Genomic DNA, 21,119 nt, shown 5'->3' with positions numbered 1-21,119 from the left:
TCATTTTTTAAAACTTTTTTTCTTTTTTTCTGTTCATCTTCCGTGATTTCTACTATGTTATCTTCCAGTTTGCTGACCCATTCATTTTATCATCTAACCTACTATTGATTCCTTCTAGTGTACTTTTAAATTCATTAACTTAGTCTTCAATGTTGTTCTTCTATATATTTTTTCACTCTTTGTTAAACTTCTCACTCTCTTCATCCATTCTTCTCCCAAGTTTGTTGAGCACCTTTATAATCATTGCCTTGAACTCCAACAGATTTCTTGTCTCCATTTTCTTAGTTCTTCTTCTGGGTCTTTGTCTTGTTCCTTCATGTGAAACATATTCCTCTGTCTCCTCTTTTTGCCTAACTCTCTGTGTTAATTTCTGTGTACTACGGAGGTCAGTTATATTTCCTCATCTTGGAGAATTGGCCTTACACAGAGATGTCCAATGGCACCAAGCAGTACACTCCCCTCCACCAGAGCTATATGCTCTAAGAGTGCCTCTTATGTGGGCTGCATGGGTTCTTCTGCCAGAGTGTGGCTGACTTTTGCAGCCAGTGCTGGTAGCAGGCCAGACCCAGGCAGGTTTGGCTGGCTACAAAGCCCTGCCTCAAGAGGGGGATGCTGGCCCACTGAGAGTCAGGGCTATGTCCACGGACCTCTGGCTATGAGCCCTGGGAGAACTGGTGCAACTGCTGACTTACTGTGGGGTCCTGAGACTGGTGCTGACCCTCTGGTGGGCAGGTAAGCCACCAGCCTTAATAATGAGACCTACACTGTAGGTCTTAATGAGACTTATGCTGTAGCTTGTAGCAACACCAGATCCTTAACCTACAGAGCAAGGGCAGAGATTCAACCCACATCCTCACAGAGACATCAGTCCTTAAACTTGCTGAACCACAACAGGAACTCCTACAGCAATCTTTTGATGTATTGAATTCTTGGGTTTTTGGCAAAAACTCCTTCCTTACCACTTTTGGAGTGGTCCCTCAGAGCTGTCTGAGGAGCTGCCTCCTGGGCTTAAGTCCTCAATATGTTCATTTAATGAAACATAACTCTCGAATTTTAGGTTGTGCTTGTTTTTTTTCATCCACGGTACAAAGGCCACGCTTACACAGGTTGCTCCTGGCCAATGATTCAGCGTGACAGTGGTACCGAGACAAGCTTATTTTCAGAGTGTTATAAGAATCTGCTAATGGATGATTTTGATTTAGGTTCACCCCCCAAACACTGGCCTGTTTAAGATTTTCTTGGTGGATCTGGCTGTACACTGGGCCTCTTACCACCCCATGCTTTCTTCCTTCCCTCTTTTATTCCACAGGTCTCTGCATCAGAATTTGAAGGCACTCCCTGATTTCTCCTGCCCCCTCCTCAGAGCATCTCTTACACACTAAATCCCACCTTGACATCTACTTCTCATAAGACCCAAACTAAAGCATTAACCAATACCTTGCAAACAATTCTATTCCTTGGCAGATAACCATAGAGAAACCTGAACGGGTACACCAGGAGAAGGTTCATGAATGTTCATGAGTCTAGCAGTTCAAAACAGAATCAAATGATGTTTTGACTTCATTTATTGTGGTTTTACTCTCTCACCTATGAAAGCAATGTAACAACTTGATGAAAAGAAAGGAGTAATAATTCCCAGTTCTCTAGACATTTCTTTTGAAATAATAAAACTCAGGCAATCACTAAAATATCAATAGTAGAACAAAGGAATGATAAATGATTGTTATTGTGGAGACATTCTCTTTAGAGGATGGTGGTCTAAAAGTTTCTCCAAGAGTGCCCTGGTGGCCAAGTAGAAAGGATCTAGTGTTATAACTGCTGTGGCATGGGTTCAAACCCTATCTTGGGAAATTCCTCATGCTATGGGTATGCCCACTGCCCCACCTCCCCTGAAACCAAAACATGCCATTATAAAGTAAATAAAAATAAAAGTTTTTCCAATTTGCACACAGAAACTTTTTCGTAAGAAAAATTGAACAGTGGAGAAGATCAGGTCACATTTACTCAAAATGTCAATTTTTCATGTTTTAATGAGAGTAGGAGGAATTTTACCTGAGACAATAAACAACTGGGGCAGGGAGTGGGGGATAGCAAAAGCCTGTCAGGAAACTCAAAAAGCCATCAACACTAGAATGGATAACTGCATTAGGGTACAATCCACAATGGAATTTAAGTAATACTCCCTTAACTGCAGTCTCCAAAATTCAAAAATCAATGAAAGGTATTTTATAGAGTTTCAGCAAACTCATTTTGTACCAAGAACTGACCTAAAGTGAATGCAGCTATTTTTAAAAATGCATTTATTTCACTTGATATGAATATTTACACAGTTTCTTTCCAGCATATTACTGTGTTTGGTTACAGCATGAAATACTAGAACCTATCGATGTTATCACATAAATAATGATTATGTACATTATTTTGTTCTAAAATTAGAGACATTCTGAATTCAAAAATGAATATCTTTCAAGATATTAAGTACAACAGTGACCCTTTACTAGACAGCAGTGAGAAAGAATGACCTGTAGTTACAAGTAGTAATACAAATGAATGTTCCCAAAAACACAATATTGATGGAAAGAAGCTAAATGATTCCATTCATGACAAAGACAAACATAAGGAAATATAAACAATACCTGATTAATCCGTATGTGCATAGTTGGTGCTAGGTCTGTAGCAAAACTGTAAGAAAACCATTCCCCTATATTTTTATACTCTTTTATGTATGATATAATTCACAATTAAAAAAATATAAAATAAAAGTATAAAGTAGTCATATGTGCAGCAGTACCCCTATTTCTGGGACAGACTTTTATCTTGACATCCTGGAGTCACGGGGAACAAGCCTATTCACTTTTTCTACATATCCAACTGTAGGACTTTGAAGATGATGTTTGTATGGGCCACCATTTATTGAAACTGTTCATCTCATTAATTGTTATTTATTTGCTAAGAGATGAGAGGTTTCCTTTATGAGGCTCTGGGTCTGATTAGCATGTGAACTCCATAGAAGGTTAGGGTTCAGGGAGATGGAGCCCATCCACTCCCCTGCCCAGGAGAGTGTTACCAAGAGCAGGATTCCCATACTGTGTATATATATATATATATATATTCTTCTTCCCATACTGTCTTCCATTATGTTCCACCCCAAGAGATTGGATTTACCTCCCTGTAGGTAGGAACAGTAGTACCTCATTGCTTATCCATTCTAAATATAAGAGTTTGCATCAACCAATCCCAAACTCCCCATCCATCCTACTTTCTTCCCTCTTCCCATGGCAACCACATGTCTGCTCTCCATGTCTGTGATCTGTTCCTGTTTTTTAGGTAGGATCATTTGTGCCCCATTTTAGATTCCATATATAAGTGATATCATGCAGTATTTATCTTTATCACTTTGCATGAGAATCTCTAGTTGCATCCATGTTACTACAAATGGCATTATTTTGTTCTTTTCTTTGGCTGAGTCATATTTCATATCTTTTGTATCTATTCATCTGTTAATTGACATTTAGGTTGTTTCCATGTCTTGGCTATTGTGAATATTGGTGCAATTAATATAGGGGTGCATGTATCTTTTTAATGAAAGTTTTGTCCCAAAATATGCCCAGGAGTGGGATTACTGGATCATATGGTTTGGTTAGTTATTCTCTTTGAGCAGATACAGAAATAGAGGTCAGAAAGATTGAGAAAACTTGTTCAAGATTACAACCCACAAAGGGGATGGTGGAAAATGAAGGTCTGTCAGACCCAGAAGGATACATTTTATCACCATGTCAAAGATCATGGCATGAGCCTTGCTGGCATTGCCTGTTGGTGGACACATCTTCCCATGCATACAAACACAGAAACTCTCATTTTGTATTATGCATCCCAGGTCCTAAATAAAACCTTTAAACGATTCTGGCATTTTGATAACTCTCAATCATCCTATATGGTAGGTTTATGTCCTCATCTAGAAGATTGGGGATAGTAAATAATCTACCCAAAATATAAAAGAAAAATTAGGGCTTATTTTTTTGGTGCCTCAGGAACCTTAGGTTCCATGTTATCTACTACTGCTTCTAGCAATGTTAGTAACAATTGCCACAATTTATTGAAGACCTACTCCATGCTAGTGTTTTGAATATGTCATCTCACTGATTATCTACAATAAATATACAAAGTATGCACAAAATTTACAGATGAGGAAACTGAAGCAAAAAGAGGATCTTAGGATGTGTAGGTGGCAGAGGTAAACAGCAAGAAAGGATTCCCAACTAGTCTGTAGGACACCAAAGACAACATTCCGAAGACTGAGGGTTAGATAATGTTGGCATTCATGATGATGATGAAGATAATGAGGCTGATGCTGATAATGATGATGGTGATGATGATGGTAGGAATGCTTGTTTGTAAAATACGTTTGAATTTATAAGATAACTTTATCTACATTATATCATTTGATGGCTCTTCAAAAGAAAAAGAGTACAAATAATCCCACCATGCCAAGAATATCTGAGGGCTACTATGACCTTTCTATGTAATGATCATCTCTTCATTATTCCCAAACAACACACATGTATACATGCATACAGAGAAACTCAAGAGAGAGAGACACACACAGAACTATTCTTAAGAATTTTCTAGTAAATGCATATCCCCACAGATATCTTATTTAAACTTCACTGGCCTATGAAACACTAAGCTTTCCATTTTAAAAAGGTAAACGTGGACGAAGACTTAGGAATCCTCTTCCCAGCTAACCTCCACTTCAACGTCCTCTGAGAGGCCTACAGGACCACCTAGTGGACATCTAAAATGCGGAGTCCACCCCCAACAAGTCTCCTAATCATTGCACTGAGTTCTCATCTCTGTACATGTTTGCATGGCCACCAGCAAGAGAAAAGTGAGCATCTCTGTGACCTTTGAAAAAAACACAGAAAACAGACAAAAGACTTTGAATGATACAACTTTTTGGATTTTACAGGTATATAAACAATATTTTCAATGATTTATCCTACTTTAAATGAGGATGAAAAATCAAACCAGCATCTCTGACTTCTTGCTCCTGGGCATCTCTCCACACCCAGACCAGAAGCCTCCCCTGTTTTGGATCTTCTTGGCCATTACCTGGTCACTGTGCTGGGGAACCTGCTCATCATCCTGGGAATAGGTTCTGACCAACATCTCAACACCCCCATGTACTTCTTCTTGACCAAAATCTCCTTCATCGAGACCTGCTTCTCCTGCACCATTGTCCCCAAGGTGCTGGTCAACATCCAGACGCAGCACCACACATCTCCTACACTGGGTGCCTCATGCAGATGTACTTCTTCATGGCATTAACCCTGCTGGATGACTTCCTGCTGGCTGTGATGGCATATGACCGCTACGTGGCCATCTGCCACCCTCTCCACTACACCATGATCATGTGTCCCCAGCGCTGCCTGCTGTTGCTCACCACATCCTGGCTCTGTGCCCACCTCCTGGCCTTCTCACCCACTCTCCTTATGTCTCAGTTCTCCTTCTGTGCCTCCCATTCCATCCCACACTTCTTCGCGATCTTCTCCCACTCCTCAAACTCGCCTGCTCAGACAAACACATCTTTCGGGTCACCATGTTAACTGAGGCCATCCTCTCTGGCATGATCCCTCTCACCTGTGTCCTGGTCTCTTATGGCCACATCATCCACACCATCCTCAGGGTCCCCTCTCCTGGGGGAAAGCACAAAGTCTTCTCTACCTGTGGCGCACACCTGACAGTCGTCACTCTCTTCTACGGGACCCTCTTTCTGGTGTATTTCCAGTCCTCCTCTTCCTACTCTGCAGACACTGGAATGGCAGCCTCTGTGGTATATACCGTGGTCACCCCCATGATGAACCCCTTTATCTACAGCCTGAGGAACAGGGACATGAAGGAGGCTTTGTGCAGGTTCTTCGACTGGGGAAAAATTCTACTCAGTCAAAGGGCCTTTCCCAGATTAGAAGCTCAGGCTCGGTGACAGGCCTTCCTCCCTATTTCTTCATTGTGACTTTGAAAACCTCAAATTCAAAGCAGGATGGTTCTCAGCATCCAAGCAGGTTTTAAAAAGGGATAATGCCTGACTTGGCAAGACTTGGTTAGGATCAACTGGCCAAGGAAAGAGCTAGACCTGGATGAGGAGTAGCCAGCAACTCCTGTAGGATGACTTGATTACTGGGTGTTGATGGTGAATTGGATTTGAAACAGAGAGTGGAATCCTCAAAAGATGACATCAGACAGAATGTAGTTCTTGGAGGAAGCGCAAGTACCAATTCAGTATATAGTTAACCTGTCATTCACTATAAGAAATGTTGACAATATCTGGAAGGGTCAATTGTCCAAATTTCAGGGGCTGTTTCAAGCCCACCTTTAGAAACTCACTTAAGGAGATTAAGCTACACAGGGAGAAATGTGAACCAAGAATGCACACTATTTTCTGGGAATAGTGAGCAAGAATAATTCTATGAGAGGAAACTAGGCACAGACAGAGCAGGGCTTGTCCAAAATCACACAACTGGTATTAGAACCCAGATTATGAGGAGTTCCCCCTATGGTGCAGTAGGTTAAGGATCCAGCAGGACCATGACTATGGCATATGTCCCAGCTCTGGCTCATATTCCATCCCTAGTCTAGGAACCTTCATGTGCCCTGAGTGCAGCCAAAAGAAAAAAAAAAATATGGAGTTCCCATTGTGGCTCAGTGGGTTAAGAACCCAACATAGTGTCTGTGAGGATGCAGGTTTGATCCCTCACCTCACTGGCATCAGGGGGTTAAGGATCCAGGTCTGTCACAAGCTACAGCATAGGTCTCAGATAAGGCCCAAATCCAGCACTTCTGTAGCTGTGGCATAGGCCCCAGCTGCAGGTCCCATTTTTCCCTGCAGCCTGGGAACTTCCATATGCCACTGGTGTGGACATAAAAAACAAACAAAAAAACTAAGACTGTGACAATGAGTGATTATGATTTATTGGAACTGGCTTGTGATTTTTTTAAGTGTCTGGCTTACCTCATTTTTCTTTAGTTCAGAAAAATACATACTCCTGAGAGTAAACTTGCAAAATATACAGGTAGGAAAAAGAAGAAAAGGAAACACTCACCATCTCTCCATTAAAGATAACCACTGGTAATATTACACATTATTTCCCTCCTCTTTCTCTAATGAGTTTTGTCCTTGACTTCACTAAGAAGATAATAGAGGAGTTCCCGTCGTGGCGCAGTGGTTAACGAATCCGACTAGGAACCATGAGGTGGCGGGTTCGGTCCCTGCCCTTGCTCAGTGGGTTAACGATCCGGTGTTGCCGTGAGCTGTGGTGTAGGTTGCAGACGCGGCTCGGATCCCGCGTTGCTGTGGCTCTGGCGTAGGCCGGTGGCTACAGCTCCGATTCAACCCCTAGCCTGGGAACCTCCATATGCCGCGGGAGCAGCCCAAGAAATAGCAACAACAACAACAAAAGACAAAAAGATAAAAAAAAAAAAAAAAGATAATAGACATACAATTCTGTAACATTTTTGTTAATCTTATAACAAGAATTGTCCTCATGTTTTTAATTGAAATTACACCAGAAGAAAAGATCCATTACTTATACAACGGTTCTCCATTGTTGGATGCTTAGGACATTTCTAACCTTTCTCTATTACAAATAACAATGAAAAACTCTGAAATGAAATGATATTTATATTCATCATCTGGAACTTTCAATATATTCAAAAGTAGGATATCTAAGCAGAAAATCCTTGAGGCTCCTTATCCACATGCCAGAATGTGCAAATGATTCTGCCCTTTTGCTTGCTTCCTCTCCAAATTCTGATGTTAATATCTCCCCTTAAATATAACTAATATGATAGCTGGAATGGTATCTCCTTGCTTTAGTTTTAATATTTTTTTTTGATTACTGGTCTAAGGAGATTATTTTCCTGGATCTGTTAACAAATTTTTAAAATTCCCTTATTGTTTTTTTCATGTCATCTGCCTATTAGCTTCTGGAAAGTTTTATTGATTTGTATGGGCCTTTTTATATTAAAAACATTATAGCTTGGTCTTCTTTGCCTTGGTGTTGTCCTGGTTAATTCTTCACTTCTTAACTTTGTGCTATTTTTTAATGTAAGGAAGTTTTTCTTTCATTATCAAATTTAGACAGCTTCTTTTTAACCCCTTTTGCTAGAGCTATAATTTAAAACCCTCCCCTTTGCAGAATTCTTACAAATACTCAACTTTCTCTTCATTTTCTTATAGAATATAATATTTTTATATAATCATATATTAGTTTAGAACAAAATCATATCATTAAGGTGGTTCTAACACAGAATGATATTACCTCTGATTTTTAAATAAAGGGGATGTTATGTATAATGTTATACAAGAAAATTTTAAATTTAGATTAAATAAGTCACATTTCTAAAAAAATATATAGCCCACCAAAAGTTAGTAAGGGATAGAAAACTGAAATAGACCAATAACTATTGAGGAAATTGGATCAGTACCAAAAACCTTTCCTCAAAGAAAATTTCAGGCCCTCATGGCTGTAATAGTAGTTTTATCAACATTCAAGAAAGAAAGAATTTCTAGCTTGCAAAACTCTTTCAGAGACTAGAAATTAAAGGAGCACTCAGCAATCCCCATTTGGAGATTGGTACAACCTTGATACCAAAGCTAAGGAGAACATTGAAAGGGGTACAAGAACAGGATGATCTCATCCATGAATTAAACACACTGACTGAAAGTAAAATATTAGTAAGGTTATTACAACAATGCAGAGAAACTATGCTATTGTTACCACGTTGTGTTTTCCTAGGAATACAAAGTTGACTTAACATTCAAAAATTAGTCCAAATAAGTCACTATACTGATAAAACAAAGGACAAATACTATGTGATGCAAGAATAACATCTCAAGAGATGCAAGAAAATAATTTGATATAGTTCAGCATAAGCTTGTTTAAAAAGTCTGTTAGCAAATGGACATAGAAGAAAATTTTCTTCTTCTGAAAAAAAAAAGGAGCTCTTTTTTCAAACATACAGCAGAGATAATTTGTAATGGTTATACACTTAATTCCTTCCTATCCCCTGAGGAACAAGATAAAATACCCGCTCTCACCTCAACTATCCCATACTGCACTTGATGTCACATTCTTAGCAGTAGGATAAGAAAAATTAATAAAATATAAACATTTTCTAAGAAAAGAAATAAAACTGCATTTTATTCACAGCTGAGAGTTCCATACTGATGCAATTAAAGGGAGTCTATACATGAAACCATTCAAATTATTAAGTGCCATGATGCAAACAAAGAAATTTTTTTTTCAAATGGATGGCTCTGGCATCACTTCATAACACACACAAAATTTAGTACCAGGTACACTAAAGCACTAATTATGAAAAGCAAAATTATACAGTTTTTAGAAGAAAATTCTGAAAAATACCTTCCTGAACTCAGCGAAGAATGGACTTCATAAGCCAGAAAGAAGTAAAACATTAAGAAGAAAGGAATGTATTGAAGTCAGTCAATTAAAATTTTAAACATTTATATAGCAAACAAGACTGTAATAGGAGTGAAAATACAAACCACAAAAACAGAGAAAATGTCTTTAAAACATGCAATGCACAAAGGACTGCTATCTAGAATATTTAAATAGATTTAAATAGTTGTGTAAATAAATTGGAATATAACAGACAACTAAACATAAATTTAGACAAGCAGTTTCAATATTAGGAAATGAAAATGCTAATAAGTATTTAAAAGGTACTCAATCTCATTATCAATCCCTGAAATACAAAATCAAACCACCAGGAGATGCTCTCCCCAACATACAGACACCAAATGGACTGTAAAGAGAAAGGATGACACCACCAAGTGTTATAAAAATAAGCTACAAGCACACCATCACACATTGCTGGTGGAACTGCAACTTGGTACAATCTCTTTGGAAGTCAATTTGATATTGTGGACTAAAATTGAAGATGTGGACATTCTAAAGCCAAGAAATTTCACTCCTAGGCCTGTAGGAAAGAGAAAGAAAGGCATGTGTGCACCAAGACACATACACAGGAATGACTGTCACAGCATTATTCCTAATAACCAAACACCAATCATTCTATCAAGAATAGGTTTCCCCAATTTTTTCTACTGTACAGCACAAAGAATATAAAATAAATAAAAAATATCAACTACAAGAAAAATAAAACTATTTTAAAGACAAAAAAAAAAGAATAGGTTGCATGAGTAATGAACAAGATCATCCTACAGTGGGGAAACCTTAGCAATAAAAATGAACAAATTACCATTCCATACAGCTACCTAGATGACCTGACAAAAGTAAGACTGAACAAAGAGCCAGAAAAAAGAACACAGAATGTCTGAGGGCATTAATATAACATTCAAACATGGGCAAAACTAAAATAAAATGTTTGCAAAACAGTAAGGATTATTTTACTTGGAGGAGAGAATAGGAATGACTAACTGGATACACAAAAGGTTCAGCCCTGCTGGCAATAACGTTCTCCTTCTAAACATGGGAAGTGATACACGGGTGACTGGTTTCTAATAATTTCTTGGGCATTATGCTAAGAGAACTATGTCAGACAGAGGAAGACACTGTACAGTATCACTTATATGTGGAATCTAAAAAATACAACAAGTGAATAAAGCAAAAAACAATCAGCCTCACAAATATAGAGAACAAACTGGTGGTTACCAGGAAAGGGGTGGATAAGGGTAGTATTATGTTATGGGAGTGGGAGGTACAACATTTCATGTGTGAGATAGGTTCAAGGATGTATTGCACAGCATAGAGAATATGAGCAATATTTTATAACATAAGTGAAGAGTAAGCTTTAAATATTGCATTAAAATATTTTCAATTAAACAATTTTAAACTAACTACCTTGGGTAAATAAATAAAAGACTGACCCATATACTATTTAAGCTGAGGGATGGGAGAATACACATTAATTTTATGAACATTCTTATCAGAACTTAATGTTTCAAACACTCTTTTATATGTAGCATACACTTAAACAAAAAGAAGTGAACTTATCCAGAAATTTATTTTTATAAATCATTAGGCACCCTCTCCCAATGCAATATCTAAGTAGTTTTCATATCTCTGTTCTCTGAGATCACTAAATAAGAATGTTTCCTCTTCTATGTGACATTTTAAACCAATGACTGTGACCTCTGATGTAGTCTCTCTTTATTTTTTACTTATTTCCTGGGACATAATGTATTTTACCCATGAAGATCCTGTTCTAATGAGGAAGCATGAACAGAGTGTGGTCCTCTTTGGATTTAAGGCTGGGAGGATTGATAACATCTACTTCTCACCCAGGGGAGAAACCAGGGTGTAGCCACAAAGACCAGCCTGGTCCATCTGAATGGAATTACCACGGATGCTTCTGGGACACAGTAGAACAACATCCAGAGGGGACAGCTGGCATGTTGCACAATTGTCCCATATGATCTCAAACTAGCATGTCTGGGAATTGGCCACAGGAGACACTGCCTGTGAAAAGGCAGCAGCTCCTCCCAGCTCCTGAAGCTGGGGGCATTACCAGGGATTTAAGTCTTCAGTCTCTCTGGTTCCTACACACAGGGAAGGGATCAACTCCAGCCATGTCTTCCTAGGGAGACAATGGGACATCAAACCCAAGTTTCTTCATGCAAGTGTCACAGACTGCAGCTGGACAGCATCACAAGGTGAGGATAGAGGCACAGGGAAGGGAACAGGGAGCACAGTCTACCTAAGACCAAATGTGTTCAGGTGCACTCAAATACACACACACCATAGAGCCTCTTCTTTTCATTTTTGCCTTCTTTTCTACACCCCTCTCTTCCATACATCTTCTAGATCTTCTTATCACCAATGCAAAGCAGCTAGTCTGGGATTCGTCACATCCCTGAAGGTGCATACTGAAGGTTTTGTGGATAATGGGTCTCAGAGCACCCTTCCACGAGCCCCATCAGTGACCAGGTTGTAACACCACTGCAATCACAGAGCATAATTCACTCTCAGTCCACTGGAAAAAGCATGCTTCCCAGTATCACTCTCAGCCACCACACCAAGTCAACACCATTAATTATGCCTCTACTTCCATTTAAAATTTGTCAAACTCATTCACATCCTTTTTTTTCTTTAGATTTGATTCAGCAAATAACTATCTAAGGCAGTTATTTATTCCTATGGTAGACTTAATAAGTTGGGGGTTCTTACGGTTAACTTATATGACCCATTTTACACTTGGTTTCCCAATACCAAAACACATGCACTGCCATTGGTAGTTCTGAGAGGTCCAAACCTTTCCAGTGTGGTCCTGATGCTGATGATAAGGGTGATGATGATGAGAATGACTTTGTATATAGACAACTCACAATCTATAAGCCCAAGTGCAGTCAGTGACCAGGACCACAAAAACAATCCAACATCGTCATTTAAAAAAAGCAATAATAATAACAGATCATATTTAATAAGCATTTACTAGGTCAGTCTTGATCTAAATATCATATCATCATTATCAAATTTTATTATCATAACCAATTTATACAATAAACACTATCATTATCCAGTTTGAGCCAATGAAGAAAGTGAAGCTGAAAGATTTTGTTGCTATATCAGTGTCTTAAGAAGAGTAGAGAGGGGGGAAACTTCAGACACCAGAGACATCTTATGTTTTTACTCATGACCTTAACCAAACATGGCTACCACTGACTGGTCACATTACCCCCCCCCACCATCACACAGGTCACTTGAATTCCACATCTTAACTGTACATCATGATTCCTAAAGAAACTGACACGAGTTCCAGCCTTTGGTCTCTTCAACAATCCTATCAGGTAGGGGTATTATTGACATCTTATAGACAAGAAAAGCAAAGCTCAAAGGGACTAAAAATTCCCCCCAATTGAAAAGGCACATAAGGACCAGAGCAGTAAAGCATGTCACCAGAGCTTTGTCACTATATCCTGTGTCCCAAGTTCACATTTCATCACTTGTGACTAACAATGACAGTAACAACACTGCCCTTGCTAGAAAAAAGACCAAAGTCCTTGGATTCTGTAACACTGAAAGTCTATCATTATTTAAGGAAGATTCTGCTCTAATTTATTTAATTTAGGACAAAATGAGAAACCAAACCAGCATCTCTGACTTCTTGCTCCTGGGCATCTCTCCACACCCAGACCAACAGCCTCTGCTGTTTGGGCTCTTTTTGGCCATGTACCTGGTCACTGTGCTGGGGAACCTGCTCATCATCCTGGCCATTGGCTCTGACCTCACCTCCACACCCCCATGTACTTCTTTCTGGCCAACCTGTCCTTCATCGACACCTGCTTCTCCTGCACCATTGTCCCGAAGGTGCTGGTCAACATCCAGACACAGCACCACACCATCTCCTACACTGGGTGCCTCGTGCAGATGTACTTCTTCATGGCATTAACCCTGCTGGATGACTTCCTGCTGGCTGTGATGGCATATGACCGCTACGTGGCCATCTGCCACCCTCTCCACTACACCATGATCATGTGTCCCCAGCGCTGCCTGCTGTTGCTCACCACATCCTGGCTCTGTGCCCACCTCCTGGCCTTCTCACCCACTCTCCTTATGTCTCAGTTCTCCTTCTGTGCCTCCCATTCCATCCCACATTTCTTCTGCGATCTTCTCCCACTCCTCAAACTCGCCTGCTCAGACACACACATCTTTCAGGTCATGATGTTTGTAGCAGGAACACTATCAGGTGTGGTCCCTCTCACCTGTGTCCTGGTCTCTTATGCCCACATCATCCACACCATCCTCAGGGTCCCCTCTCCTGGGGGAAAGCACAAAGTCTTTTCTACCTGTGGCGCACACCTGACAGTCGTCACTCTCTTCTATGGGACCCTCTTTCTGGTGTATTTCCAGTCCTCCTCTTCCTACTCTGCAGACACTGGAATGGCAGCCTCTGTGGTATATACCGTGGTCACCCCCATGATGAACCCCTTTATCTACAGCCTGAGGAACAGGGACATGAAGGAGGCTTTGTGCAGGTTCTTCGACTGGGGAAAAATTCTACTCAGTCAAAGGGCCTTTCCCAGATTAGAAACTCAGGCTCGGTGACAGGCCTTCCTCCCTATTTCTTCACTGTTACTTTGAAAACCTCAAATTCAAAGCAAGATGGTTCTCAGCATCGCAAGCAGGTTTTAAAAAGGGATAATGCCTGACTTAGCAAGACTTGGTTAGGATCAACTGGCCAAGGAAAGAGCTAGACCTGGATGAGGAGTAGCCAGCAACTCCTGTAGGATGACTTGATTACTGGGTGTTGATGGTGAATTGGATTTGAAACAGAGAGTGGAATCCTCAAAAGATGACATCAGACAGAATGTAAGTTCTTGGAGGAAGCGCAAGTACCAATTCAGTATATAGTTAACCTGTCCATTCACTACAAGAAATGTTGACAATATCTGGAAGGGTCAATTGTCCAAATTTCAGGGGCTGTTTCAAGCCCAGCTTTAGAAACTCCTCACTTAAAGAGATTAAGCTACACAGGGAGAAATGTGAACCAAGAATGCACACTATTTTCTGGGATAGCGAGCAAGAATATTCTATGAGAGGAAACTAGGCACAGACAGATCAGGGGCTGGTTCAAAATCACACAGATGGGATTAGAGCTGAGACTGTAGGAGTTCCCACTGTGGTGCACCAGGTTAAGGATATTGTATAGTTCCGTGCTGTAGCTTGGACTCAGTCCCTGGCCTGGGAACTTCTATATGCCACAAGTGCAACCCAAAACAACTACAAAAACAGCAAAGACTGTGACAGTGAGTGATTAGATTTATTGAGACAGGTTTGTGATTTTTTTTTAGTTTTTAAATTCTGGCTTATTTCATTTTTCCATACTTAAGTGAAATATATACTCCTTACAGTAAATTTGTAAATGTACATATAGGAAAAAGAAGAAAAGGAAACACTCACCATCTCTCCATTGAAAGATGATCACAGGTAATATTATACACTATTTCCCTCATTTTTTTTAACTTTTGAGGGCCACACATGCGGCATATGGAGGTTCCCAGACTAGGGGTCGAACTGGAGTTACAGCTGCTGGTCTATACCACAGCCGCAGCAACATGGGATCTGAGCCATGTCTGCAAACTTCACTGCAGCTTGCTGCAAGGACAGATGGTTAGTGCACTGAGTGAGGACTGGAATCAACCCCACATCCTTATGGACACTAGTCTGGTTCATTGAGCCTCAACAGGAACTCCCTCTAGTTGTTTTTTTTTTTTTTTTTTTTTTTTTTGTCCTTTACTTTGTTCAGAAAATGCTCAATGTACAATGTTAGAAGTTTTTTGCTTAATTTATAAAAGAACTCTCTTCATGTTATTAACTGATATTATATAGGGAAAAGATCCTTAATTTTTGTTTCACCATTGTTGGATGTTTAGGACTTTTCTAAGCTTTCTCTATTACAAATAACAATGCAATGAAAGACTCTGAAGTGAAGTGATTTTATATTCATCATCTGTAACTTTCAATATTTTGAAAAGTAGAATGTTTAAGGATAACATTCTGGAGGCTTCTTATCCATGCTGCCAGAATGTGCAAATGACTGTGCCCTTTTGCCTATGTCCTGTCCAAATACTGATGTTCACATTTCCCATTAAATGTAACTAATATGATAGCCAAAATGGTATCTCCTTGCTTTAGTTTTAAGCTTTTTGATTATTGGTAATAGAATATGTTCCTGGATAAAAAAACAAATTTTTATATTTCTCTTATTGTTTATTCATGTCATCTGCCTACTGGGAAGTTTTATGACTAGTATGGGTCTTTTTATATTAAAGACATTATAGCTTTGACTTCTTCACCTTGGTAATGTTCCTAGTTAATTCTTTACTTCTTAACTTTCTGATTTTTTTAACAAAAGGAAGTTCTTACTTCATTATCAAATCAAGACTTCTTTGTAACCCTTCTGCTAGAGCTATAATTAAAAATCTCCCCCTTTGCAGAATTCATACAAATACTCAATTTTGTTCATTTTCTTATAGAATATAGTATTTTAATATAATCAAATGTTATTTTGGAATGAAATTATATCATTAAAGTGGTTCTCTCTAACACAGAATGGCATTACCTCTGATATTAAAATAAAGTGGATATCATGAATAATGTTATACAAGTAAATTTTAAATTTAGATTAAAAAATGCAGAACCCATCAAAAAAATTTAGTAAGAAATACAAAACCTAAATAGATCTACAACTCTTGAGGAAACTGAATCAACCAAAACCCTTTCTTCAAAGAAAATGTCAGGCCCTCATGGCTGCAATAGTGCATTTTATAAACATTCAAGAAAGAATTTCTAGATTGCAAAACTCTTTCAGAGACTAGAAATTAAAGGACCACATACCAATTCCCATTTGGAGATTAGCACAACCTTGATACCTAAAACTAACAAGAACATTGCAAAATAGAATAGGAATAGTCTGATCTCATTCATGAATTAAATGCATTGATTCAAAGTAAAATATTAGTAAGACTACTACAAAAATGAGAGAAAATATAAAGTTATTGTTACCAAGGTGAGTTTTCCCAGGAATGCAAAATTGATTTAACATTCAAAAATCAAAGTAAGTCAATATAACAACAAAGGACAGAAATTTTATGATGCCAGAATAACAGCTCAACAAAAGCAAGAAATAATTTATAATTCAACACATGCTAGTTAAAAAGTTCTGTTAGTGGTCCACTTAAAAAAAAAAAAAAAAAAAGCACAACCTGAAATTTGAGAGTTAAGTTTTATTGGGGCAAAATAAGGACCTAATCTCAACAGGCAGCTTCTCAAGTAACCCTGAGAAAACTGCTCCTGGGAGGTGGGGGTGGGGTCATGGTTAGGATATAGAGGAGTTTTAGCAACAAAGGGCAGGTGGTAAGAACAAAAGGTTACAGAGGACCAGATATCTCCAATTAAGGAATTTAGCATTTTTCTATGGGAAGATGCAAAGGTCTGGGCTCACTGAAATCATTTCTCTGATATGCACCTCAGCTATCTGGGGCCAGTATCCTGTGTTTTCACACCCTGAGCTTCCTCAGTGCTCCATGTTAGGAATGGCTGCAGTCTGATGGCTGCTAGATGGAAGGCATTCTTTGTTTTTTTCCTGAGTTCCCTCAGGGCTTACCAGCCACCCTTGGGGGTGGCTGCACTTACTGATTACTGTGACATCCTTTGTTTTGTTTTGTTTTTTTAAATAGCCTGGGCTGCAGCATTTAAGAAAGCTCTGAAATTCTGCTCCAAAGAGGCAAGGGGAAATTACATCAGGATGTGTGTGATAAAGGGGAAGGGGAAGGTGCATGAAACCAGGCACACAGTTCACAAAAGTTTGCCACTGGTCTTGTGAAGGTTACTACTAGTCATGAGGAACAGATATCACCATGAAGGATTTTAGTTCTTTGATAGGAAGAGATGCAAAAATTGGGTTCAATGAATTTTTCCTAAAAATATCTAATTATCTGAAGACCTCTTTGTCCAGTTTTCCCAGAGCACAGAGTGCCTCACTCCTCATCTCCACCCTGAGCTCCCTTGGGGGTGGGGGGTTGAGGGTAAGCAGCCACACTGGCTCATGATTTAATCTATGTTGAGGCAGATGCCAAGTGCCAAATTCCAGTTCACATAGCAAATGGACATAGAAGAACATTCCCTTTGCCTGTAAAAAGTAGTTCTTTTTTCAGACATACAGAATAGATAATATGTAATGGTTATACATTTAATTCCTTTCCCTCCCATGAGGAACAAAACAAAACACCAGCTCTTACCACAACTATCCTGCATTGCACTTAAGGTCACATCCAGTGCCATAGGATAGGAAAAAAATGAATAGAAGATATAAATTCTATAAGAAAAGAAACAATACTGCATTTTATTCACAGCTGACAGTTCCACATTATGGCAATTCAAAGGACATTGTTAATGTGAACTGGAGTTTTCAGCACTTGCCATCTGTCTCTAGGTGGGTTAAAACAAAAGCCACTGCAACTGCTGACCCTCAATATCCCTGAGGGGAACTCAGGGTGGAGATGAGGAGTGAGGTACTCTGTGCTCTGGGCAAACCTGGAAAAACAGATCTTCAGATACTTAGATATTTTTAGGTGAAGATTTTATGGCCTCAATTCTTGCATCTTCTCCTACCTAGAAAAGCAATAATTGGTAATATCTGCTCCTTGTGACTAGTAGTAACCTTCATGAGACTAGCAACAAACCTGTGTAAAATGTGGGCAATAGATGCATGCACCTCCCCCTTCACCTTTATCACATGTACCCTGATATTTCCCCCTCCTCTTAGGGGTGGTATTGCAGAGCTCTCAGAAATGCTGCCTCCTGGAAAGTACTTAATTTGACAAAACAAAAGATGTCACAGTCATCTGCAAGTACTACAGGGTGATCTGGTGAGCCCTGAGGAACAAAGAATACCTGCCATCTAGCAGCCATCAGACTGCAGCCACCCCTAACAGCAAGCACTAAGAAAACTCAGGCTGTGAAAACACAGGATACTGGCCTCAGATAGCTGAGGTGCATATCAGGGGAATGATTTCCATGAGCCCAGACCTTTGCATCTTCCCATAGAAAAGTGCTAAATTCCTTAACTTCAGGTATCTGGTTTTCTGTAATCTTTTGTTCCTACTACCTACTCTTTGTTGCAAAAACCTCCCATGTATCCTGATTTCCCCCTTGTCTCCAGGGAGCAATTTTTCAGAGTTACTTGAGAAACTGCCTCCCAGGCTAAAGTCCTAATTTTACCCCAAATAAAACTTGACTCTCCACTTTCAGGTTGTGCATTTTTTAAGTAGACAGTTTTAGGGTTCATGAAAAAAGAGACCCAAAGCAGACTTCTCTCCTTTGCCTGAACTCTACAAGGAATTAGAGCCTTGGTACCAGCAGAGGCCCCTTCTGCCTGTCCAACTCCTTGAGGAGTCTAGATGAATTGGCATGAGTCTCTCTGGGTCTCAGATCTCCCATATTAGTCGATGATCCTGAGTTTTATTTGGTGGTGTGTAATAGGTACCTGCCCATAAGTTGAAAGAGACTGAGGTGGGGGGCTGTTTGACAGATACCAGGGGAAATATCCCCTCAGTGAAGAATACTGAGGGGAGGGGATATCTCAGCAGAGACACTGGGAGGAAGCTGGTTGAAAGACACCAGGGTATACCTTCTCAGAGGAGACACTGGGGGGAAGCTAGTTGAAAGACACTGGGGAACACCTTCTCAGAGGAAGCACTGGGGGAAGCTCAGATGAAAGATACTGGGGACTATACCCTACTAGTGAAGACACTGGGGGGTTCTGTTAAAAAATACTGGGGACTATGCCTCATCAATAGAGACACTAGGGGTCTCAGTTGGCCTCCTCATGGAGATGCTGAGGGGTGGCTTGGTTGAAAAATACACATTAACAAGGGAAGGCCTTAGTCAGGCCAAAGCCAGAAAAAGCAAGATGACTGGTCAGAGGAAGCCCAGAAGGCCTGCCCCCATACGAGTGATTTCAATGTCTCCAAAGCATGTGTCACTCTCTTCCTATATTGCTCTTTCTCTGTCTCTCCCTCCCTCTTTCTTTCTCTTTCTCCCTACCCCCACCAGCCTTCTTGTCCTTTTTCCACACCTATCTTCTCTCTCTTCTCCTTAATAAATACCTATTTGCCTCATGACCCTCAGCCTCTTTGCAGAATTCTTTCTCCAAAGGTACAAGTTCTAGGGACCTACCTCAAGTGGTTAGGGTTCAGTGTTCTCACCCCACAGCCACCTGAGAACAGTGTTATCACACAATGAAATCTTTGCCAGACTTGGATAAACATTCCTGACACTACAGGACAAAATGGTCATAAAAGGCCTCCTAAATCTATGGTTGTATTCATGACCATGGAGCAGCACTGTGAAGTGGAGTTTGGCACCTGCCATTTGTCTCTACATGGGTTAAATCATGAGCCCCTGTAGCTGCTGACCCTCAACGTCCTCTGAGGGGAACTTAGGGTGGAGATCAGGAGTGAGGCACTCTGTGCTCTGGGCAAACTGGTAAAACAGATGTTCAGATACTTACATATTTTTAGGAGAAGATTTTATAGGCCAAATTCTTGCATCTTCTCCTACCTAGAAAAGCACCAATTGGTGAAGTCTGCTCCTCATGACTACTAGTAACCTTCATGAAACCAGCAACAAACTCTGTAAAATGTAGGCATAGATGCATGCATCTCCCCCTTCACCTTTATCACACACATCCTGATATTTCCCCTCTCCTCTTTGGGGTTGTACTGCAGAGCTGCCTGAAATGCTGCCCCCTTGGCTGTAGCTAACTCGACAAAACAAAAGATGTCACAGTCATCTGTGAGTAGAGGCACCTCCAAGGGAGAGCTGGTGAGCCCTGAGGGAACTCAGGAAAGAAACAAAGAATACCTGCCATCTAGCAGCTACCAGATACAGCCACTCCTAACAGCAAACTCTGGGGAAACTGAGGCTGTCAAAATACTGGATGCTGGCCCAGATAGCTGAGAAGCATGTCAAAGGAATCATTTTGTGAGCCCAGATCTTTGCATCATCCCATAGAAAAGCACTACATTCCATAATTTGAGATATCTGTTTTCCTGTAATCTTTTGTTCCTACTACCTGTCCTTTGTTGCTAACTCCTCTATATCCTAACTCTCCCTTGCCTTCTGGGAGCAGTTTTATCAGGGTTACTTAAGATACTGCTTCCTGGGCTTAAGTCCTAATTTTGCCCCCAAAAAACTTAACTCTCAACTATTAGATTGTACATTGTTTAGGTCAACATTGTCTCAATGCAAACAAAAATAGGTTAAAAAAGACACTCCCACCATCAAGTCACACCATACACAAAAATCAATTCCAGATATATTGTCACTAATTTTGAAAAGCAAAATTACAAACTTTTTAGAAGAAAGTGCTGAAAAATCCCTTCCTGAACTCAGGGAAGAATGGAGTTCATAAGCCAGACACAAGTAAAGCATTAATAAAAAAAAGGTATTGATGACATTAATAAGTTAATATTTTCAGTATTAGCTAAAAAGACTGTAATAAGAATGAAAAAAACAAACCACAGAGAGAAAATATCTGTAAACATACAATTCACAAAGGACTGCTATCTAGAA

General features: G+C 39.8%; 1 protein-coding gene and 1 pseudogene across 1 annotated transcript; both read left to right on the top strand.

The window, feature by feature from the left end:
* Positions 1–5,014: 5,014 nt before the first annotated feature.
* LOC110258937 lies at positions 5,015–5,983 on the top strand (annotated as a pseudogene).
* A 7,133-nt stretch (positions 5,984–13,116) lies between these two features.
* Positions 13,117–14,087, top strand: LOC100524844 (olfactory receptor 1N1-like). The gene is given in 2 exon segments (XM_003122379.2): positions 13,117–13,264; positions 13,267–14,087. Coding segments are annotated over 2 exon segments (969 nt in total).
* Positions 14,088–21,119: the final 7,032 nt, after the last annotated feature.

The sequence above is a fragment of the Sus scrofa genome, unplaced genomic scaffold (assembly GCF_000003025.6).
Source record: "Sus scrofa isolate TJ Tabasco breed Duroc unplaced genomic scaffold, Sscrofa11.1 Contig59, whole genome shotgun sequence".
NCBI lineage: Eukaryota > Metazoa > Chordata > Mammalia > Artiodactyla > Suidae > Sus > Sus scrofa.
Note: the sequence above shows the minus strand (reverse complement) of the source record. Positions and strands in the feature narration are given on the sequence as shown.